Genomic DNA, 23,806 nt, shown 5'->3' with positions numbered 1-23,806 from the left:
AGACTATTACAATGAGTTTTAAGTACCAACACAAGGCTCAGAGCTAATGAATAATAAAGAAACATGCATGTTGTTCTTTGTCACCAAGTGTTATCGAATCCCTCCTGATACCTATACAGGCAGGAATGGTTTTCTGTGCCCTTACTGGCGTATACCGCGTATAAGTGATTTTCACCTCGAGTGAAAATAAAGCTTCAGCCAATATCGATCACTAATTACAGTGTTGAAAGGCTCAAGCTGTCTCATAAAAGCACCTCTGCAGGGGCTGTTGGTGTGTGGAGTCCAGCAGCATGAAGCACAGGGAAGGTACCGAGGAGCCTGTGTCGTGATTGATGCATCCGTGCTGCCAACATTCTGCCTGTAAAGCTGCAGGGCTTCCACACACTTCACTTACTGTGTGATCGTAGTAGGGCAGGATTTCAGCTGGTTTAAATTACCTTGTGCTGCAGAAATGAGCAAGTAAAATAAATGTCTTAAAAAACTCACACTCCACGAGGATTTCCTTCCAGGTCTGTGTCCTGCACGTAGATCTGTCTTCAGATTTATATGTTGTATGTCTCTACTTCACTGCCTTTGTTGGGAGTGAGCTCTAGTTTAATGATTTAAAAAGGTCTGTTTAGAGAGAACTGCATGTTGTGCTTCTGACATGACTGACATCTGATGGGCAAGAGCAGTGGTCATCAGGTGCTGTTTTATATTGGGATATTCAGGCCTTATTCATGGGACATATTTTTCCTGCTGTTCTACATAGTTAAAATATGAAGATATCCACAAAAGTGCTCAGACTTTCTTCTTGCCTCATTGGAGATTTGTGGGTAGAAAGCATTTCCTATTGCATCTTTTAGAACTAATTATTCATGTCATCCTTTATGATGGTCCAGTGCATCAGGTTGTGCCCTAGAATTTGTGCAGTTGTTATGTCTTCTCAGTTCCTTGTTGCTTTTTGGATTGGTTTGTTTGGCTTTGGGGGTGGTGATGCTGATGGATTCTTCTCATCACATTAAGAAGGGAGAGATTTTGAGTTCTTATGTGGCTCCTTCCCTCCCTGGCAGAAATTTCTGTTCCAGCTGTCTTTTATTTTTTACAAAATCAGGGCTCTTTGTTTTTGTAGACTTCGGAAGATTTAGCAGTTCTTTGCAGGCTTTGTCAGGTGTGAAGGGGAACCACTGTAATTCATGTCTCAATTCAGGGAAGGTTGCCCTCTTTCGCTGGCTTAAACCAGCTGTGTATTACCCTCTTTGTGTACCTCAGCAGGTAATACACATTCTGAATTCACTCAGAAGCTCGTGACTCATCAAAAATCCTGTTTCTCCACATAGAACACAGTCATAGTAATGAAATACTCTGCTGCTATAAGGCTTCCTTCAGTTCTCGTACACGAAGTGCTGTTTTGACTTGATTTATTCTGTTTCAGCTTGTTTATCTGCATAAGGGGTATAAGAACTTTTGTACATGAAACGTTTTAAGGTCCATGAGCACTGCTAGAATGTGTTACTTTATTTTTGCTGTACTCGTACGCAGTTTTCGAGTACTTATCTACATACTTGGATTATTTCTGCTCAATTCTGGTTGTCTTTTTCTTTTTTCTCAGGTTAGCGTGCCTGACGAGCATAATGCTACTTCAGGCAGAAGTGCAAATAAGCAGGTATTCGAAGATTTAACCACAGGACTTCTGAGGGTAACTGCTGTGATTTTCAGATGTCTGATCTCCAGATTCCCAGATGGAAACAATCACTCTACTGCACTGAAGATACTGCAAGAAGTGAAAAGTAAATCCTCACTAGTGGAAGCCTTCAACAGCAGAGTTCAAGACCTGATCAGGTTAAAAAAGAAAAAAAATAAAATGAAACTTTTCTAAACCTTCTTTACTACAGAGGTAAAAATGCAGTGATTTAAGAAAGGAACAAACTGCTTTAACACTTAATAAGAGCAGTTTGTGTGTGTAGTTGACTACCGAAGTCCTGTAATCTTAGACAAAATGTTCTTCAAAACACTGCAGATGCAGAAATACAGAAAACCAAGAGTCTTTAGGGTGTTTTTTTTGTGTGTGTCTTTTCCATCAGTTTCATCTCCTAATTACCTAGGAGCCAACTTCCACATTTTCATTATTTTCTCTCAGTTTTCTATGTCAGCTCTATGTGCCTTTGCTCAAGTGGTCCTGCCTATCATACATGCATTCATGGAAGTTTGCCATAAAATATATACTTCCTGCTACAAAGATTACCCAGTAATTCATATAATCTGATTTCAACCTGTATATAATATAGCTGTATTTTAATAGAATTTTCTTTTGTAAGTATATTTTTTGAGCGGAACTTCAATCCAAATCATCAGTAAGTTGTAACAGTTGAGTAAAAGAGAATACACTGATGCACTCGTTCTCACTTGAAGCATCCTAATTCTTTGGTGAAAACACTTGCACCTGAATATATTAATATATATAATTGCAATATGTTTAGTATATTATATATAAAAGTAATACATATCCAACAATATATTATGCTTGCAACAAGTGTATATAGTTCCTTTAGTAAATGACATAGTCCTCAGCCCTCTGAAGAAATGAAATTCTTACTGTATGCCACTGAATATGTGTCCCAGTGAGCATCTTCAGACTTTTCAAAGTCTGGTGTGATGTTGATGGATGCAAAAAAGACAGCTGGAGGAGGAAGGCAAATAGTTGTCATAGATACCAGTGACCTCTCAAACTTTCTTGTTCTCAGGTAACCCGCCTTCTCCCCAAACAGGTTTTGATAGAGTGTGAAATTTCAGGATGTTGTATTCTCCCCACTTGTGAATGGGAGGGTGGGAGGTCTGCTTATTGATATTTGTGCTGAACAGACATCTGACACTGACTTGGCCAAGCACAGGCATACCCTTAAGATAAGAAGATACATGAGAATCCAGCTAGGTCCCTCACCTGAGGCACTTTAGGGGATCTGGTTATAAATGGAGAATGAAAAGCACGATGACAAGGTAATAGTGCAATTAGGAAAAAAAGAGAGAGGGCATTTTAAACTAGTCAAAACCAGACAAATTCTATTATTAATGAGAATCTTTCACCTCCAGGTCATTGTATCGTATGTCTTTGGGTTGTTGATTAAACGAGAGTTTTAGCAAGATAGGAGAAGAAAGAGGAAAGGGAGGTATTTTTCTTTTTGGGGCTGCTAGACCTGATGCATAAACAATTGTCTACATGCTGTCTCGGTATCAGAGGGGAAAGCCAAATTATTTCAACTATGCTACCATGGATAAAAAGCTTGGGAGATGGAGGCAGTAGATAAGAGAGCTTTGACATTCCACTTGTCTGTATGCTCAGTTCCTCAAGAAAGAGAGTGCTCCATGCTCTTCTCGTTGCCTCTGGATGCCAGTAACAAACAGTCCAAGCAGACTGGAAGCTCTCATCCATTTCTTCCCTGGCAAAAGAGCAGCCACTTTGTATCCAGGTGTGGCTGCGAAGGAAGTGGGACAACAAAGGCGTTTTGCAGGTGTCAGTCAAACTGGAGGGATATTCCTAGGGAAAAAGGAAGAGAATGTCAATGAGAATGGCTGTGCCTTTTTGTGAGTTATCATCTATCAGGATTAGCTGTATCGAGGTCTTTCTCTCCCCTCCATTTTCATAAAGAGATTTCTCTGTGACTGTGATGTATCTAACAGCCAGCTCTGTTCCTGGAATTACTCTGCTAACACAGGAGAGCTTCCTTATCACCTCTATGATCAGGTGAATTGCTCAGATCAAAATCTGCAAGAAACCTAATGCTGGTAACCTTTATGTTGCTAAATAGAACAGACAAACTTACCTGAGCAACAAGCGTGCAATTAAGAACCTCTGTGTGTCTTTGGTTTTAACTGCTGTGCTTCAGCAGCTTTAATAATCTTTCATTCTGCACTTAGGCTTCTTGCTTTATATCCAGTGTATTTTTATTTTAAATTACTTTCATTGCATCCAAAAGCAGGGTGAAATCTGGCAGAAACTCTAGCTTCTAGCCCAGATGAGAGCTTAGTCTTTGAGCAACAGCACTGTCTGAAACCTGGGGAGGTTTTCCTCCCTAACCTTAAAAATCCCTGGTTTCCCCAAATCAGACTGTAAAGTTGTGATTCCCATGTGATGGAATAGTTAGTTTTAATAAATACTTGCACACTCCCTGTGACAGGCACTGTGTAATCACTATTACTTATTGACTAGAATGAGTATTATTTGATAATGTCCTGTACTTAGTCATGTCAGGGTGGTTTTGGAATTATGGAAGCATACAGCCAATGGTGCTTCCATCCCAAGGAGCCTAGGCTCTCAGTGGGAATGCCCAACAAATGGACTTGACAGGCAGGTAGACGGAACGGCATATCTGTCAAGTCAGGTTATATAAAAAATTACTGTGTGCACTGTTTAAGTGGAGTTGTAATGTTCAAAGTATGAGAGAACCTGGTATATGAAGAGAGATCTTGGTACGAGGACTAACAGCAAATGTTTTGGGTATGTTTCTACTCAATTCAAAGAAGCAGCATCAGCAGTAATGACGTGTTGATAAGCAGTGGTGATCTGATCTACTCTCATAATAAAAAAGGAAGTGGAGCTTTCAGTTAAATAACCAGAACCTCCCTAGCATGATTTTCTCTGCACTGAGTTTTGGTTGAGCTCCTCTGGAGGCTTCCTGATCCCAATTCTCCTGTACTGATGGTAGAAGGTTGTTACCTGTGCGTTCTGTTGGTCCCTTAACTGTTGCATATATATTAAAAATGAAAATAAAAGAAAACCAACTGAACAACAGGGTAGTGGTTGTTATGATCCATGTATTGCAAGAAAACATTGTCTGGGTAACATCATTGTCTTCTTGAATTTGCGTGTTCCATAAAGTTTATCTCTTCATGCTAAAAAGAAGTTGCACTGTTGCAGACCTATCAAGATTATTATAAATCATGTAACTATGGCAAAGTTCCATTGTCCTTGTAGGAGCATGGTAAAATAAACATTTACACTTATCTTTCTTGTACAGTATAATACAGATTGTCCTACAACAGACAGATCTCTTAACAGAAACTACTGATAGTTACAGAGAGCCAGATCTGAAGTTAATGTAAGTTGAATTGTTTATTGAACCCTTTCAGAAAGAGTATAGAAGTAATCGCAACCTGCATTTTGTATGGCTTGGTAGTAGAGAAGCAGAAATTACTTCTTTTGCAAAGTTACCAAAAGTGGCACAGGACTGTTTTTTTTAATACCATTTTTCCTCTGTTCTAGTTACGTGGTGAACATAGGACTGATAGACAAGCTGTGTTGCTGTTTCCTCTCTGTTCAAGGCCCTATTGATGAGAATCCCAAAATAGCAACTTTTCTACAAAGTGCCACAGCGGTGTTGCATGGAATATGTCAACTCTGTTTTGGTGTCAATGGAAGGTAGGTGCACTTGGTCTGTCCCCTCTGATCTGTTCATCAGACAACAACCATTGTAACCCTGTGCCAACACCATGTTCATGGAAGTGAGCATTCCAGTGAGGCTGTTCAACAGAACCGTTTGTAATCACACAGTAATAACCAGTAAAGAAACAACACAGGAAATTCCCTGTGCTCACCCTTTCATCACTGAGTTGTAATTAGTTACCTGCACTGAGTCTTGATTCTTGTAAGTCATTTATCAGAATTGCAAGCTTCATCTCCTTTACTCATTGTTAGAGAGAGGGTTTTATCATTGCTAAATGTCCAGGACTTCAAGAGGTATTTTATTATCAGCTAAAATCACCTCTATAATTGATTTGTCTCTAGAGCAGGTTAATCCAGTTCCTGTTCTTCAAAATACCACTGTCAGGAAAGGAATTGTATTTTCTGTAAAGAAAAGTATTACTAGATTTGTCAGGGGATTTCCTAATGCAAAATGTTAGTGTAACCTAACCAGGGTTGTGGGGAGTGAGCACAAGGTATGTGTCTGCCACCAGATCTGGACTTCTTTAATCTACAGTGTAGGACACCCTGACACTGTGAGAGTCAAAATTCGAGAGCGTCATGATGCACATACTAGAATCTACCACCATTGGACTGTTACACATTTCAGGGAAAAATAAGGCTGACAGAGCTTTACAGTGAATACCTGAAGGATAAAGTATGGTGCTAGGGCTGAAAAAATGAAGTTGTTAAAACACAAAAACCAAAGCTGTAGGTAAGAGCTGCTCCTGGTAAGCTTGGGGCACAGGCACATGGAAAAGGAACTGCATGAAATATGAGCCCAAAGAGACCATCCCAACTCACTGAAATTTCCCTTTCTGAAAGCTGCCAACATTTTACATTCCAGGTGAGTGCTGCCAACAGTCAAATGCTTACTGGAAAAAAAAAAAAAGTACTAAAAAAGAATAAAAATCGCCCTTCTCTTAGTGGAATAAAAGTTCTGGCTGCAAGAGTGAGTAACATCATAATTGCAGTTTCTGAACCAAGCACATGCTTCACCCAATTAATAGAGATCTTTGCACCCCAGAATGATACAGCAGTGTACAAGCACTTCCTTCAAGCAGAAGGAAGCACTTTCCTTTGTAGCAGAAGAATAATTTTGGCAGATTGAGTCAGTTACACCAAGGAGTATCTGATCGTAGTACCTGCATATGCAGCAGCACTTTGGATTTTATTGTTCGTGATTTCCAGCTTGGATTGTTCATTTGAGCATAGAAAGAGATGAGAGGAATGAACTTGGGAGATTTCAAAACTGTTGTCTCTCACTTCTAGACCAAAAGCTTTCGTGTAACTGATTAGTAGGGCAGTTTAAATTAAATGTCTTTCATCGCCTGAGCCCACTCTCATTTAAGAAGTGAGTGCGTTGTGAGTGTAATTCTGTCGTGTTACAGAAGTCCATGGTATACAGGGTGATTCAAATCAAAAAAGGTATTGCCAAACACAGATTAAGGTGGCAGAAACAGGGCTCAAATTTATTGAATTCTTAAATATGTCACAATAGATTCATACATGTTGTGTGATACATGACCTGCAGCGCAAAAGGCGGTCTCTCTTTGTGAGGAGTACAGATGCCCTTTTATTCATGGTAAACAGTAGTAAGAGGCAATGCAGCCTATTCAGTCAGCATCCAGGATTTTTCTTTCTCCACCTCAGTACATGTTTGAGCATCAAACAAACAGAATCATAGAACATAGGAACGTGCTGTAGTATACTCCTCTGTACCTCAGAGTAACTGACTATTCTGATCATAAAGTTGTTACTGAGAAGGAAAAAAGTCTACTAAGTAGTGATCTGACACTGGGGCATGAAGAGAAGTTTTGCCAAAATAAGATCAGGCTTTCAACATTCTTGGCAAAAGGAGTTTTGAATTGTTCTGTTAATACATATTCTCCTATATAGAATGTTTCCAGGTTGGGAAATTCTGTATGCTCCTCAATGGAGATCATAGAGGGCACAAAATTCATTTGGTTTTTTCTGATAGAATTGTTGCAGGCTGTTACTTGTCACCTAAAAAGTTGTAATTCCATTTTTATACACTGCTCTTTACAGTGCGTGCAGACCTTGGCCTGCTGTGACACTGAGTGGCACAGTGGGAAGCTGATAGGACAGCATATGCTGGTGGCTAAAGCACTGGGACCACCTCAGGGCTCTCCAGCCATCCACAGTGCCTGCAACAATGAAATCCTTTATGAGCTAGAAATGGGCAGGCACTGCGTGATCCTGCTCCTCTGCTCTCAGACACCACCAGGCTGCTGTGAACTTGACTGCAGCTGTAAGCTGTGGTATCCCTGGAGGGCCAGAAGTTAAACAATCCAGCTCAGGTTTTAAACAAGAGATCCTGTCCTGTGGGTTAGGCCATTTGTGCAGCAATGAAGTAGAGCTGTCATCCTAGAGTTCCCTGTCTTCCTCACAAGAACATTTCATAAAACTCCTAGATTTAGCAGGATGTTTCTAGGCCAAGCTCTGAATTGATACCCAGTGCTTATTTGAACAGTTACTTTATGGAAAACAATTTTCTAGACAGGGAAGAGATCTCTGTCAAGTACCTCCCTGCGTGTACCTCTGCATCAAGCAAGATGTCACAATAATACTGATTATTAGAGAATAGACTCACATTGTATCATACGTGTATCTCAGCACTAAGTATTAAGTGAGGTCTGTGATTGGTATAATTCAGATGATAAAAATTTAAGATATAAACAGAGATTTTCTTTATTCCAGTGGTAGACCTGGAAAAAAAGTCCAAAATCATGGACTTAGCTATAATAAAGGAAGGTCTTGCTAATGTAGAAACATAAACGGGAGGATTCTCAATTTGAACGTCATAAAAAGTTATTGAAAAGAGGGAATCCATTTTGAACATATGTTACAAACATATTATAAGGGAGGGATTTTCTTTTCATTAATGGTCGAGGCCTTTAAAAAGATTTAACTTTGATATTGATCTTCTCAAATGATCATTTTTGGTACTGGCTAATAAATGCTAGATTGATTCTTTTAATTGAAGTTTTGCTGTGGATGTAATAGCACATTTTCCAAACACCATGTGATATCTATAAAAGATTATTTGGTGAAAACATTAATAACTTTTAATCCCATCTGAACCTTGTTTTGAGATTTTTTATACCCTCATTTGTTACATAAAAGTATGTGAGAGCTGAAAATAGAGTATTGTCCCTTGTTGTATGTAGTGAGAAATCAGAAATCATAAAATGCTGGATAGTGAGCTATCTGTTTGCTGAGCAGAAGATGAACCTGACATTTGATACCTAGGTTTGAAAATTGTGGCCATGATAATGCATATCTATTTTTTGCTTACCATTAAGAGTAACAGTAGCCAGAATTGAAAACAGATATATGTAACCTGAAATAAAGCAAAATATTAAAAAGACTTTATACAGAATAACAGGGTTTATATAGCCATGTAAATCTGCCTTGCAATTTGTGTCCTATACCAGATGTCCAGTAGCAATGTTTAGGATGAGAGCCTTGTTTTCCAGAGTTTATTATTCTAACTCCAAGCGATACAAGGCGTGTTTGGGGCCCTTGAGTCTGGAGTACACATATGAAGCATGCTTGGCTTGTAACCACAAGACAGAAAACAGTGAGCGGGCACAGAATGCAACGAGCATTACTAAAAATACAGCCATGCTGTCTCAGCTCACCCTTTCCTAATAGCAGGAGTGGAGACTAAGTAAGAAACTATATGCCAAGTCCTTCATCAGCATAGCAAGGGTCTTGCTTATATTCCTGTCTCCTCCTGTACTGCCCAGTGTTCATCAACTCTATATCCCATTTTCCCCCTCTAAGTCTCTGGAACTAAGATTTCTGTCCAAGAAGTGTAGTTGCTACTCCGTGGAGGACTGTTGTTAATGCCTTATTTTGCTTTTGCCAGTTAGTATGAAGAAACTCATCTAACCACAGCGTTAATGCAAACAGCAGAAGGAAACTATCAGTAGTTAAGGGTTAATCACTAAGGAAAAGTGTTCTCCCGAAGAGCAGTACAGTGGACTAGCAATAACACAGACACAGGAGAAAAATGAGTTGTGTGGATGGAGAATATTGCAAATTATGTAGCTCAAATGTCCCTCGAATTATGTACCTTTTTGGGGCAGCAACTTCTTCAGAATTTTGCTATTTCCTTGATGTGAGAAATGTCTGCAAGCTCCCTATTCCTATTTTCTAGGAAAGTAGAATATCGTAGCAGTACAGTAAGTAAATTGTTCCTGTTACATGTTATCTCAAAACAGTGGTGGAATACATATAAATCTGTGTCAGCAGCTAATGAAGTTGTGGGTTACAAGCTGCAGTGGCAGAAGGGTTTGATCCAGGAGAATAGTGGCTGTCTTGTCACAGATATGCAAGGAAGTAGGCTGGTCTGTTTTCAGTTTTATTACCGTAATTAAGATAATGTCTGTTTTGGCTGCTGGATGAAGAATCAGATGTATGTCTGTGTGCATGCTGGCTGTGCTGCTCCCCCCTTCCAAGGGACAGCAGATCCAGCATCAAGTCGTCATTTTAATAATCTTTTCAATTTCCATCAGTTTGTCTTTTGAATGTTGTAACTCTTTAAGGACTGCTAGGAGCTCGGTAAACAAAGTAAAACTTGATCTTGGCAGTTTGTAATAATCATTTTCACACAGTCCCAGGATTCCGAGCTTGACAGTGGGAATTAGAACAAGGTCTGACAGGTGCTAAATACTTCTTTATACTCCTTTTATTATTCTTTTGACATCTCTTTCTAGGTAAAATAATTCAGAAGCAAAGAGAACAGATGAGAGGTTTTCAATTCTAATAATGAAATAAGAAGCAAACCAACCAGATTATATTCTAAGCCTTTTGAAAACTCCTGTTTCCATTTGGTTCCATGGTTTTAATCAGGAGTATATATTTCAAATATACAAACATGATAATGTATACCCTTAGAGAGGCTTGTCTGCTTGTTAGCTCAGTCAGTTTTTAAAACAATATATTTTCAGATATAAACAGTTTGCTCATATTGAAGCTTGGAGAAATTATAGATTTATATTTGTTCTGCAGAGTTTGCTGCTTCTCATCAACGGGTATTGAGTTCCTGTTTTTAATAAATAGTGGCGTATTTTAAGCAATGAAGTACCACTGTTCAGCATCTTTCTTTGCCTTTGATGGGTATATCCACATTTTAAAGTTCTTAAACCTTTTGTTGTAAGTCATAAACCCTTTACCTGTTCCTGAGACTCCTTGGTGGCAGAAGCTGAAAATCATCATGGTAACCATAATGAAAATGCTCTGCATTTCAGGAAACTTTTCATTTTAAGATCCTGCAGGTTGTTTGAGCCTAATATAAATATTTGCCTGATTTTTTTTCTGTGTTAAATATAGACGTTTAGTAAAGTTTGAAACACTACTTGCTTTTCTAGCTCTATAAACCAATGTAAAAAATCCACTAAGTCTTGCTTCCCTTTGGTGGTTCATTGAAGGGGTTTTCTCCATCCTGACTACTTTACTTTGGCAGCTGCTACAGAGAATAGGCTTCTTTCAATAGGAGAGTTAGAAGGAGGCAAGTGTATAGGAATCTTCTCTCTTTACTTACATAAAACTTGTGTTTCTTACATTGTCATCTTACAATATTAAGGGGTTTTGTGGGGGTTTATTTCAGTCTGTGCCCTGAAAGAACTGAATTTTCACTGGGCTTACCTTTAAGGTGGACTAAAAATCTGGTGAATGGATGAATATCGTCTGCTAAATGCATTTAGGGGTTGGCCTTGATGACCTTAGAAGGTCCCTTCCAAACCAAACTATTCTATGAAATCCACTGTTGTTCAGAGTTGACCAAAATCACTGAAAGCAGCATACACAAAGGTTCATGCTTTATTTTCCAACATCTCATACAGAGTTTTTTCTACTTTAAAGCCCCAGCCAGTATGAATAATGTCTTTTACCTTTTTATTGTAAACATTTAGGCTTAAAGTGATTATAATTGACAGTTAAAACCAACAGGAGCCAGTGGCCTGTTCATATACACATTATCTGTAATATAGAGAACATAAAAAACATTTCTAACAGTTTCTTCAATCCAGCAACCCCAGCAGACAGATCTTTTTTCTTTTTTGCTTAGCAGCTTTGTCTTGTGGTAAAACTTCAAAATTCTTGGTCTCTTCTGTGAAAAAATAAAGCTGGCATTTTGAGTTATTTTCCCATTGACTTTTTTATGTATATTTTGATTCATTCACTGCTCCGGAGCAGCACAAAACGGCAAAAGGATTTCATCCAGCAGTGTAAGCTTTTTCATATGGAATTGTTTAAAAATAATGATGGAGTGAGAGTTGAAAGCAAGCTAACTTTAACCTTTGGTAAAATTGGTCAATGTTCTCATTGCATGTAGTCACAGAAAAGTCTGTGAGATATCATACACAGTAATTAAGTTGGCGTTATCGTTTGACGATGAGCATGGGGGTTTTTTTCTGTGTTGTACTGTTGAGAAAGCTAAGATGGAAATTAGGGAGTACTGGTTGGCAAAAGGAGCTGTGCTCTTCTGGGATACTGTGGAAATAAAACGTTCTGGTTACTTGAGTGAATTGATGGTGAGCACATTTTGGCTACTGCAAAATAAATGATTGGACATCACTTTACCTTTAAAGTACCTAAAAGTACCTTTGAAGTGAGGGGTACTAAGGAGTCCTCAGACACTCAAAGCAAAGTTGTTAAAATAGTGGTCCCAGAGCTCTTAGCTAGCCCTCCTGGTTCATTCCTCACTTGCAGCCAGGCTCAAATGCCAGCAGGACTTGGAACTATGCAGTGGGAATCTCCACAAAGGCATGGCTCGCAAGGGCAGGTGATGGCTCAGGAGGTGTCTGCTGACTCCATTCAAACACACTCACTTAAAGACCACAGAGCTTCAAAATGAAGATTTTGGGGACAGGTTCCAGGTGTAGGAAAAGGAAAGTCATGCCATCTATTGTCGTGCAGCTTGGCCCCACCAAAACACACTCAGAGCTCAAGTATTTTTTCCAGGTTCTTTACAGGGTAAATGTTGGGGTTGTTACCAGTGTTAAGGACCATCAGATAAATGTTTGTGGTTCTTCTTTTGCAGTAGGTAAATGGCATCACAACGTAATTTTAATAATCTTTTTCATTTCCTTAATCTTGTCTTTTGAACGTTATTACATGTATTTGGAGAGAATCCCATGCTGGTGGCCTTCCGAAGCACTGTCATGGCTGCTTTTGTGGCACAGTTACTTTAAGGACTGGTAGGAGTTTGATTGGCTCAGATGCTCATTGTGTCCCTGCTCAGGAGCACAATGGCAGTCTAGTGTCAGGAAGACCCTGGTTATCAGCCTTGCTCATGGTTTTAGCACCTACTCATGCAACCTTACAGAACTGTATCCACAAGGAAATACGTAGATGCTAGCTTTCACCTTTGTGTGTTTCACATAACTCTTCTTCCTTCTTCTCCAGAAGTATTGAAGCTATATATAGCTGAAGTTAGCCCATTACACAGGCCTTCTCTGGGACATAGGGAATGCAGGTTCATTGTCCTGCTCAGCTTATTTCTCTCCCTTTGGCCCAGGGAAGCAGTGGTGTGCTGTTACAAATAGAAATTCTCACTGACAGCCATTGCTTTTGGGTGAGGTTATGCTTTTCTTACCTGCCTTTTGTTTGCCTACAAAAAGGGAAACACCAGAGCAAGGTGAGGATGGCTAAAACATTATTTAGCCTCCAGAATAGTGACAGTCTGTTAGTCTTCCTTAGCAGTGACTGTCCTGGATCACCATCTGGATTATTCGTGATGTGAAAAATTACAGTACAAATCATGAGGGATTGTGTGAAGTGCTTTTGAAAGCTTGGATGTGAGAATGGAAAGAGCATCCTGAGTTTTTTGTCTGTCCTGATACCATAGATAACAAAAAACCTTCTCCATTATTTTATGTGCATACCAAAGAAACCTAGTTTCCATATGAGCAAGCTGTGTTGGTTTGTCTTCAGTGTTTCACACTTGGTTTGTGCTGTGCTTCCCTACAGTCTCCCATAATAGAATCTGACTGAAATCAGAAGCAGTGTTTTGTGAACTGCTCAACCACTTCATTCTTAAATTCCTGCAGAACTATTTGATTAAGATCATCTGCTCCTAGTAACTTACTTTGCTACCTGGGTAGGCAGTTCATTCCAGTGCCTACAGCCTGTCGCTGAGAGCAGTGAGAGCTTCCAGGGAGTTCTCCCACCTCCACTGTCTGCTCTGGCAGGAAGGCAAGATGGGTGTAGGCTACTGACCTGAGACAGTTTGCAGGGAGCCCCTAAAGTGCCCCCTCAGGCTTCCAGCTTTCAAGCTGTCTAGTTTCTGCATGCTCTCATGCTGGTTCTCCTGAACCCATTTTTGGGAGCACACTGGTATGTGGAGAAAGATACTTAAAGCTGCAGCTGCACTGCAAGTGAAGAGAGCGTGAGACAGTGTCCACATTATGGGAGGTATTTTCTGGAAATGCTGTGGTTTCCTGACACATTGGACAAGGTTTTTCCTGTTTAACAGTTTACTGGTTTTGTAACATTTGGCTCACAAGAAGTGCTGCATCCCGGGCAAGTGTTCTCGCTGAGTGCTGGTCTCCTCCTCAGATGCCTTAATGTTTCTTTGACAGATCTTGGAACATATTTGACACTACACGTCAGGACCCCACAGGACTAACGGCAGTTCTTCAGTCTACGGATCTGGTTGGCGTCCTGCATATGCTGTACTGTGTTCTTTTCCACGGGACAATTTCAGATCCAAACACAGCCAGCCCTAAAGACAGCTATGCAGCGAGCACAGTTCAGGTTGCCATTCAGAGTTTACGTTTCTTCAATAGCTTTGCTGTTCTTGATCTGCCTGCCTTTCAGGTAACATGATTTAAAACTTTAGCTTGGGGTGAAAATGTTAATTATTGCATATACTGTTGGGCTAAGTTTTGTCTTTAAGATCTTAGTTAAGCTTAGGAGTTTTCACAATTAAATGTGTAGGTTTTCATCATTCATAAAATTGGTTATTTCCAGCACATATACAAATTCAACCAAAAAGTGAAAAGCTAGAATATGTGAAACGCTGAGTCAAATCTGTTACTGCTTCTATTAAGAAACCACTCACTTTTAGCATAGTACTTTCTATATTTAATAAACCCCAAAAATGTAAAAGAAAAAATCTTGGTCAGAACCACAAAATAACAGTTTTTCTAATGTGAAAAGACTCGCTTCTATTATAACCACAGTTTATATTTGTCAGTGCTTTCAGTGGAATCTGCATTTGTCAGTGCTTTTAGTGGCCACTTGCTTTAATGTTGTATCAGTGAAACTGAAAATCATTTCATATAATTTTTAATATATAAATTTTAATATAGATATAACTATAACTGTATAGAAATATGAATGCAAATATTAAAAGTATAGATAGAAATAGGATGTTATAGACCAAAAATTGGAAATTCAACTTTTCATAATTTTTTATTCACAAAAAAAAATCCAAAACCCTGACATTTTGAGTCTGGAGAAAGTTAAATTCTTTTCATACCTTCTTCTGTGAACAGATTTCTAGTGTAAATGAATCATTTTATCATACAGAGAAAATACAAATGCTAGTGTATGTCTCAGGTAAACTGGTAAAGCTGTTGTACTGTTAGTATAAAACAACCTGCCAAAAAGCATTGCTTTGCAAAACGCATTTAACAGCAAGGTACTTTACACAATGCATCAGAAGAGGATTCTGTTTTATTTACTATGTAATTTTTATAAGTTGTGCCACACACTCCATCTGAAATGCATTAAACTCAACAAGTGCTTTGCATGAGTAAAGAATTTAGTGTAAGGTGCAAGCCTCTTCGAGTATGTATTTCTTGACTTTGATTTTTAGTACGTTTAATGTCTCTAATAACAGCAACAAGCAAGTTTGCATGTAGCAGTGTTCATCTGCATGGATGCAGTTGCAGGATCCAGTCCAGTCAGTGTATTTTATTTTAAAAGGCATAGAAAGAGTATATTTGTTGGAGTTTCCTGTAAAACAGCTCTTACACACACCGTTAACTCCCATTTCTTTCTATAAATCAGGGTGTGTCAAAGTAGTTCTCTTCTACAGCTTGTTTGGTACCCCTTGGTTTCAGACCGGCTGTGTATTTGTTGCTGTTGGTATTACAGCTATATACCAGAGTGTAAGACTTGAAACGGGACAGTTACAGCTTGTAGGGAGCTACAGCAAAAGGCACTGGCAGAAGTGCTGCACCCCAGTACCTCAAGAAGCCCTATTAATTTTTAAAATATAAGCTCCAACTTAGGCTATCTGTATTTATCCCTCTATCAACTACCATTGTATCTGAGCATTTGTAACAGACTAACAGCATTAATTCCCAAATCCCATCATCTGCAATAATTTGTTATACATAAAATGATGCAAGACTGTGGGAGGTGTCCCTGCCCGTGGCAGGAGGGCTGGAGCTAGATGATCTTAAGGTCCTTTCCAGCCAAAACCGGTCTGTGGTTCTATAAGATAGTAATTATTGCATAGGGGTTGAATTATTTCAGTTCATTGATGCAGGGCTCAGGAAGTATCTGCTGAGCTGTCCTTCTGGATTGCAGGCAAATATGTGCAGCTATCTCTTTCAGTGTATTAATGTGATTTGTTTCTGTTAATGTTAAAAAATCAACACAGACCTGAGGCAGTTTGCTGTCCATTCTGACCTTGTAGACCATATCAGGGTAGCAGAGGGGAAAAGCATAGTTTATGTACCATCTGATTATTATCTGCAAGGAATAGTTTTGTCACGTAATAGTAGGGCTATAGAATAGGGGTTTTTTGATTAACAGAAGAGGTCTGGTATTCTAGAGTTTGTATTAGGCCAGATGGCTCATGGGTATATATTTCATTTAATTTGACAGTCTAAACAATTGAAAGATGGTAGTGAGAAACAGCACGGGATCCTGAGCTGATATTAATTCTGGCTAAAAAGGAAGCATAGTTTCCTTGAAAAATTAGTTTAACTTTTATACACAAACTCAGGTGCCCCTTGACCTGTTGTTATCAGGGAAGGTTAAACCCGGAGTGCTAGGTCACAGCATGCGTGGACAGCACTAATTAAATAAGGGTGGGCCTAAGAACATGTAAAGCAGTAAATGGGGGCTCTATTGAACATTAAGTTTTGAAAATACACTGACTTACCAGAACACTTGAGGTTCAAGATAGGAAGTAACCACAGCTGAGTCTCGGAATTGCCAAGGATCCTGCTTTTGCCGGCTAGATTTGAAGTATGCTGAAGCTAAACTGTACTACCCATGGGATGTATGTATATGTCCTTCATGCAGGCTACAAGGTATAAAATCAAGAAAACTCTCAAATGAAAGATTTTCTCACAGGCCTGCATTGCTGTTTCTTTAGAGCTGGTAGACTGTGATGCTCATTCCTTGTGCTTTAGTTTTCCCCTTTGACCCTGCGTCGTTCTGTCTGTTTGACATGTTTATTAAATAGAGGCTGTAGGCTGTGCAGATAAAATCTAATTTTGAATCTCCACATTACAGCAATTTGCCTACTTCTAAAAAGCATCCCAAGGAGCTTTGCAGCTGAGTGTTCTCTCCTTTTGGATGTTTCTGACTTTTTTTTTAATGTTTGAAAAGTCATTATTTGTTATTAATCTTTGTATTCCATTTAGAGTGTGAGTTATTAATGAGAAGTGTATTTTGCTCTTTTGCAGAAATGGAGATGGTTTGGTTTCTTTTGCTTATTACGAAGAAATATTACTAGCGTTAGTTTTACTGGAACATATATGTCAAATGAAATAGTCAACCTACTGCCACACAATGTCAGCTAAGAAGAATCCAATTTTTCCTGTGTCCCTTTAAAATTTGAATTTATTCTTAATTTAGGGGCTTTTAAAGTTGCAGTACAGTTGTAAACAGTAAATAATGAAAGGAAAGAGCTGGTTCTGTCCTTCAGCATCATCGCAACAAAGAATATAGTCTGTACTTTGCAAAAACCAATAACCAGGTGTGATGAATGTACATGTAATTCACACAGTTTCTATAACATGCTGCTAGGCTGTAACTTCTGTAACATGCTGCTAGACTGTAACTTCTGTTTCTTGACCTTCTTTCCAGTCTATTGTGGGTGCCGAAGGCCTGTCCCTTGCATTCCGGCATATTATCAGCTCTCTGCTGTGGTACTGCTCCCAGCATACCTGTGAAGGATTGCTCCATGAAGTCATTATTTGTGTGGGCTATTTCACTGTAAACAACACTGATAATCAGGTAAGGCAAATGGAAAATGGGATCAGAAGTTATCAAGGGCACATTTAGTCATGGATCCTTCAAGAAAACTAATCCCCTCAGCATTGTTTTCAAAGCGCTTGGGATTCTTGTGAGCACGAATACATGCAGTTGCAAAAGAGAAGCTCAGGTTGCATCTTAACACAAAACCATTCATTTTATGTGGCCATAAGCCACATGCTTTTATGTAGACAGTGATGCTGATGTTGCACTGATTTTAGCTAGCCTTACTTGCTGCCAAGAGCTTAGCAACCAATGGTTTTAATTCCAATTTAACTTCATGTTGACTTGATCAGATGGTTGTGGTACCCAAGTTTTAAACCTTTTTAAAGTCATCCAAGCTAGTCTGCCATGAAGATGTGTCCTCAGATGCCAGTGTAGCTCTCTCCTTGGTAGCCAGAGCACTCATTTAAGTTTAAGCCATTCTTTTCCTAAACCAGAAACTGTTGAACAAACAGTGGAAATTCTCACTTCCCTGATTGTTCTCCACTTCTGTCAGTGGACTCCGTAACCTCTCATACTAGCTTGTAAAATAACTCAGACACAAAACTTCAAAAATATTTCCCATATTTTCATCTTACAACCCTCTGAGTTTCCCCTGCTTATATGTAGCATCTCAGAGTGTATTGGGCAGGGCAGAAGTTGGCAGTGGCTCTTTGAGCATGTGAACCTGACTCTGGATGTGTAGAAACTGCGTTGTGGTGCTGACATCTTTCGTATGATTCAGTTGAATGCTGTACTTTATGAAGTTACTCATCTTCAACTCTACGTACTGGTAACACCTGATTCCTGGTTGTGTTCAGCTTTTGGGGTAGGAGTTCAGGATGAGGAGCTTAGTGCTCTCAGTTAAGCTGATGAGCAGAAGAAAGAAGCATTACGGCCTGTCAGCAAAGGTTTAGAGAAAAGCTGTCCGATAACTTGCTTACAGTTGTTGACCATAGTTGGAACATTAGAATATCCTAACATTGACAGTGCTGTCAGAAGTGTTATTTGATCATATAGTGTAATTATACAGTCATGTTTCTGTGGCTTCGGCCACAGCCAGAGGGAGGATCCGGATCCTGCAGCCTTCGTACCCTGTGTAGCCAATTCCCCCCAAAAATGGACAACACTTTTAATATGGTCATTTAGAAAACCCATGTGATACTGCTGCCATTTTCTGATTCCCACTGCCACACCATGGGTCGTGCTGGCAGCCAGGAGTGCCAGGAAACAGTATTGTCTATTCTCTGCAGTTTAAAAATGTCTTTTCTGGCACACAAGTATAAACAGATGTGATTCATTGCATGGAGGACTCGCAGCTCTAAATGTGCCAGGAATAGCGGAGCAGAGGGATTTCCTACCAGCAATGTCCATCAATGTGTTCCCTGCCCTAGGGCGAAGGTCTGGCCATGGCGAGCCGGCATGGTGCCATGGTAGCAGCTGGCTATGGTGGCTGCCGGCGGGCAGTCAAGAGGCCAAGTGTGTACAGAATGCATTTATCTGCAGGCATGCTTCCCATCTGGCCATGTTGCAGTGTCTTGGAGTTTCCAGCCTGGGGCTGAGGTCATGTGCTGTCACTAATCTGCCCCCGGCCTGAGTTAGTTTTCAAGATTAAAAGGCAGCTCTGCAGCCCTGAGAGTCAAGTTTAGGTCTTTGGTTAAACAACCACAGTATGTTGGTACATCCCATGCACTAAAAGCAGTCTGTTCTGGTGGTACTATCTCAGGAGATGTCATGACCAGCTGAAGTTTTTATCCACCATTGCTAATTAATGAGTTTTTAACTGAGGAAGTGGCATTTTGGTTTGTTGGGGTTTTCTTTTGTTTAAAAAAAAACATTCTGAAAATCTGAAAACCTCATTAAGGTACTTGAGAAATGCAGGGAAGGGGTTTTGGTAAAAGGAAGCGTTTGTCCTTTCACTGCTAGGCGAAGCAGTGCGTCTTACTTATGCTCATTAGTTTTAGGTGCTGGTAGTGTTGTGACTTCCAATAAAGATGCGATGCCTTCCATGGGAAGGGAAGTGCTTCCTACTCATTCAGTTATGGTTTGGTTTTTTATTATGTTACAAGCTTCCAATTTTTTCTTCCGTTGTTGATCATCGTCAGCATCCTACTAAAAATACAGACTTGGTCTCACAGTGAAGCTTTTCAAATGGGAGGCTTGAGCGCTTGGAAAGAACTGCGTATTAAAAATAGAAACACTAGACTTGAGTTAGGAAAACAGATATCCATACAGCCTGATAGCTCTTTTCATTTAGCATTTACACAAACTTTAAATGAGTCAATAACTGATGTATTTCAAAGCAGATTCACATTATTCTTACAGTCAAATGTACATAGGTTTTGAAATGTTTGTAGTTCAAGTAATTCTTTTCCTCTCTAAATTTGTATTCCTTACTACAAACCTTTATCTGTTTTCATTCCCTTTGGCCCTCAAAAAAGAAAAGAACAAATAGTTGTTTGGAGTTTTCGGTGTGCCTTTTGTGATTGCTTTGCCTACCCACAGCAACAGAGAAGTATCCAAACTGGCATACTGGAATAAAGGAAACAAAATGTATTCATTGTTAAAAAAAATTGCAGTTTCCCACTTTGGAGAAGAGATAGATTCCTAAAAAGGTTATTTTACAGCCTGTCAACCTCAGTGTTGACCTTCTGTAGTAGCACTGTGATTTAAGTAAGTGAATTATTACCACTATAGAGTCAAAATAATAAAAGGGCAATTTCCTAAATATTTCATATTCATAGAAGAAAATCTTCCAAGAGCATCATATGCCAGTCATTTCATGTGAGATAGGTTTGTCTGGTTTTATTACACTAGCTGTAAAAGTCTGTAGATTTAGTTGTGTGGTGAATTAAAAAGGAAAGTTCCTTTCTCTCACACAGCTTCAAGATTTGGATTTCACTGCAGTTTCCAGAAGCCCCAGATCAGAGGGGGCCTCACAGTGAGTCCTACAGAGGTAGTGGCTGGGGTCCCAGTTAGTGTTTTCAGCATGGTTGGCTTTTGGTCCAGGCCCAAGTGATTCTCTCGGAGGGATGAGGACAGTGGATTCCTAAGGAATGCATTCCGAAGTGTTTTGATAGTGCTTGCTCTGTTTACTTTAGAAGGACTATGATTTTGCTGACTCTGCCCACATATGATATATTAGTAATATTCCTTTCCTTTTTTATGTTTTGTTTTAATATTCATAAAGCTTTCTCAGGGCAGCTGCCATCACTGAAGAGATAAATGCGCTAGGAAAGTGAAAATTTCAAAACCCAAAGAGTATTTCTTTAATGTTTTAAATGCTGTAATGTCGTTAGTCAAGCCTAAACTGCACTGTCTGTTTTGTATCGGCGTGTGCACTTCTGTTTACTACAGTTAGACAGCCTGTGTTCCACCACACTGTAATCCTGCTGCAGCGGAGTTTGGCTTTATTGGGCATATGCTTTGCCTGAAGTATGATGAAGGAAACTGACTCTTTTTTTGGCCACCATTTAATCTACTAACATATGAAAACAGGTCCCATGGTACTAAGGACAGACATGTAAAACTAAACTGCGTAATAAAAATAATGTCCTATCTTTCAGTGAGCCAACCGTACTATATCAGACTACAGGATTACTCTAATTAAAATGTTCCTGTTAATTTAAAATATCCTTCTATTTCATTACAGTTTTATTCCCTTTCATTGTTTGATTTAATTATTATAATGAATATAATTAGCATGTGCTGTCAGTTTGCCTCATTTGCATATTATATTGGATAATTGAATGTGTTCCCATAATTAAATTAACGTGAATGACAGGCAGGCGATTTGGCTTCTTTCACATTGCTGCATTGGGAATAAAAATCTTTCCATATTCATTGCAGTTAGTGAATGTTTTTCATAGGAGAAGTCATCACAAATTAGCTCCTCAGGCTCAGGATCTTGTCAGACAGGCTCCAAAAGAAGTTGCATTGTTCATGTATATTGTTGTGCATTTATTTAAATGAAAATAGCTTTTGTTCTCTCAGTCTTTGACACATACCAAGTTTCGAGGGCTTTAGAAGAACCTCCCTAACTCTGGGGATTTGTAGGGTAAGGAACTGTATCCTTTGAAATTGTTGAACTAAACCATATTATTACTAGATTGCAAAACAAAATCTGTATCAGAACTAGGTAAAAGTGTGTGCAGCTTTTAAAAGTTGAGTTATAAAGGGAGGGTTTGTAGATTGAAGTAAAAAACTTCTCTTAGACTCGTCAGTGCAATTGGAAAACTTTGGATGCACAAAGTGTGTCCTTGAAGAAGGGATTTAATCCCAAAAGTTTGTCTTCCAGTTGCATGTCTAACTTACTTCTCTGTCACTCTGAACCTTTTATCCCTAAACCCTTGTGTCCATAGGAATGGTATGTTCTTATTGTGAAGTTATAAATAATTGAAATGTTAATATTTAATAATCCATATGGTGAAAATAGAAGCACAACCATAACTATTCTATGATTCTACGATTTAATAGAAACATTCGCTATATAGATGTGGATAATGTATCACAAAACACATTTCCAGCACACCAGCTCGCTCCAGTTAAAGGCATAAAGAACAGTAAGAATACAAGATATTTTGGGAGAGGAATTTCTCCTGTCTTAAAAATACAAAGCATCACACCCCAAGATCATAACGTTCAAAGAAATTAACCTGTGCTATGAGAGGCACAGTTCTGAAAGGATCATGACGTTCATGACTTGTTCCCAGCACAAAGGGAACTTGGTAGATTGTCCTTAAGAATGGCTTCATCCTGAGCTTGCCATTTCCCTTTTTTGTTAAATAATTTGATTAGTTTTATTTTCTTACTTCTTAGGATTTTCTTCATGTGGCAGTTCTGTCACAGCAGTACAGTTGAACCCACAGCGTCTTATCACATACATACATATATACATGACATACATCCTAGCTGTGGTTACAAGTACTGCTAGGTTGTAAGGGACACTCACAAAGCAATCTTGTATTAAAAGTTACCTTTGGGGGGGAAATTACTTTGTGCTTTTGAGACTCTTGGTGCCTGTTGAGTTTCAGTACATGCCCAGTTGCCTCTAGTGTTCGCGTGAAGACAGAAAAATACTTTTGATAGGGAAAAAATGGTGAAAATCAGAAGTTGACAGCAACACTTGGAGGAATGGTTATAAAAATATTATGTGGAGTTTCCATGTGGGTTGTTTACTAGAGGCCATCATTAAACTTTCATTATTTCTGTTACTTTTGTGGCTGTGGAGTGCCTGGATTCTGATCTGGTAGGTGGAGTTTTTGCAAATAGAGGAATAAAGATGCAGGAACTGGTAGTTACCGTATAGCTAATGTCCACATAAGTGAAGAGTATCTGAAATTACTTAATTCTGATTTTGCTCATTCCTTTGCAGAGGAGAGGTTTTTAGGAGCATGGATTTCATCTTGAGGTTGTGGCTTTAGTGCTTTAAACCTTTCAAAAAAGAAAACAAACCAAAAAACCCACAACCTTTTAAAGCTTTATAGGTTTGAACAAAAAATATGCCTGGTAAATTCTGTGGAATAGCTGATTTCGGCAAGTGAGTGATTCATATGAACTTGCAGTCTCGACTGCCATTTAGGAGCACTTAAGACTGTGAACAAAACAAATCCCCCAAGGATTAAACTCACCAAGTTCAAACGGAGTAAATTAAAGCAGACCTGTAACGTGTGCTTTTTCTCTATCAGCCTTCTATAGTCAGACCACATAAATTCACTTAAGTCAACCAGTGGCCATTGGTGAAAAGTGGGGATGGCTCTTAGGTAATTTGTCAGACACCTTTGTTGTTATTTGAGCTTAGAGAAGAAATGTGTCTGTTTTTAAGAATGATCTATGACAAAGCAAATGAAATATGACAGAAGCATGTGGGGCTGCATGTTTGCCACATCCCATCTTACTGTATTTCTAATGTTCCATAATGCATCACATAATCTTTTTTTTTTTTATCTTTTCTTTTTTGGAGAGGGTGTGTGGAATATGGGCAAAGATGTGACTTGAAGTCAAGGGTATTCAGTTTCAGCTCACGATGGGCGGATGAATCCTGTAGGAGGGGAAGAGAGAGCGTACAGGAAGTGATATAAGAAATGAATGCACTTACATTTATCTTACTGTCTCGGTGTTAAACTGTAAACAGAA

At 39.1% G+C, this 23,806-nt stretch overlaps 1 protein-coding gene across 1 annotated transcript in view; it reads left to right on the top strand.

Annotated features, from left to right (window-relative positions):
- SCAPER (S-phase cyclin A associated protein in the ER) overlaps window positions 1-23,806 on the top strand; it is a 147,067-nt gene that overhangs the window by 108,196 nt on the left and 15,065 nt on the right. Inside the window, exons 26-29 of the mRNA XM_061347689.1 lie at window positions 1,592-1,821; window positions 5,240-5,395; window positions 14,050-14,287; window positions 17,522-17,671. Of these exons, the coding sequence (XP_061203673.1) occupies window positions 1,592-1,821; window positions 5,240-5,395; window positions 14,050-14,287; window positions 17,522-17,671 (774 nt within the window). The remainder of the gene's footprint in view (window positions 1-1,591; window positions 1,822-5,239; window positions 5,396-14,049; window positions 14,288-17,521; window positions 17,672-23,806) is intronic.

This window comes from Neopsephotus bourkii, unplaced genomic scaffold (assembly GCF_033783945.1).
Source record: "Neopsephotus bourkii isolate Nb327-2 ecotype Australia unplaced genomic scaffold, CSIRO-AGI_Nbou_v1 NB_318, whole genome shotgun sequence".
NCBI lineage: Eukaryota > Metazoa > Chordata > Aves > Psittaciformes > Psittacidae > Neopsephotus > Neopsephotus bourkii.
Note: the sequence above shows the minus strand (reverse complement) of the source record. Positions and strands in the feature narration are given on the sequence as shown.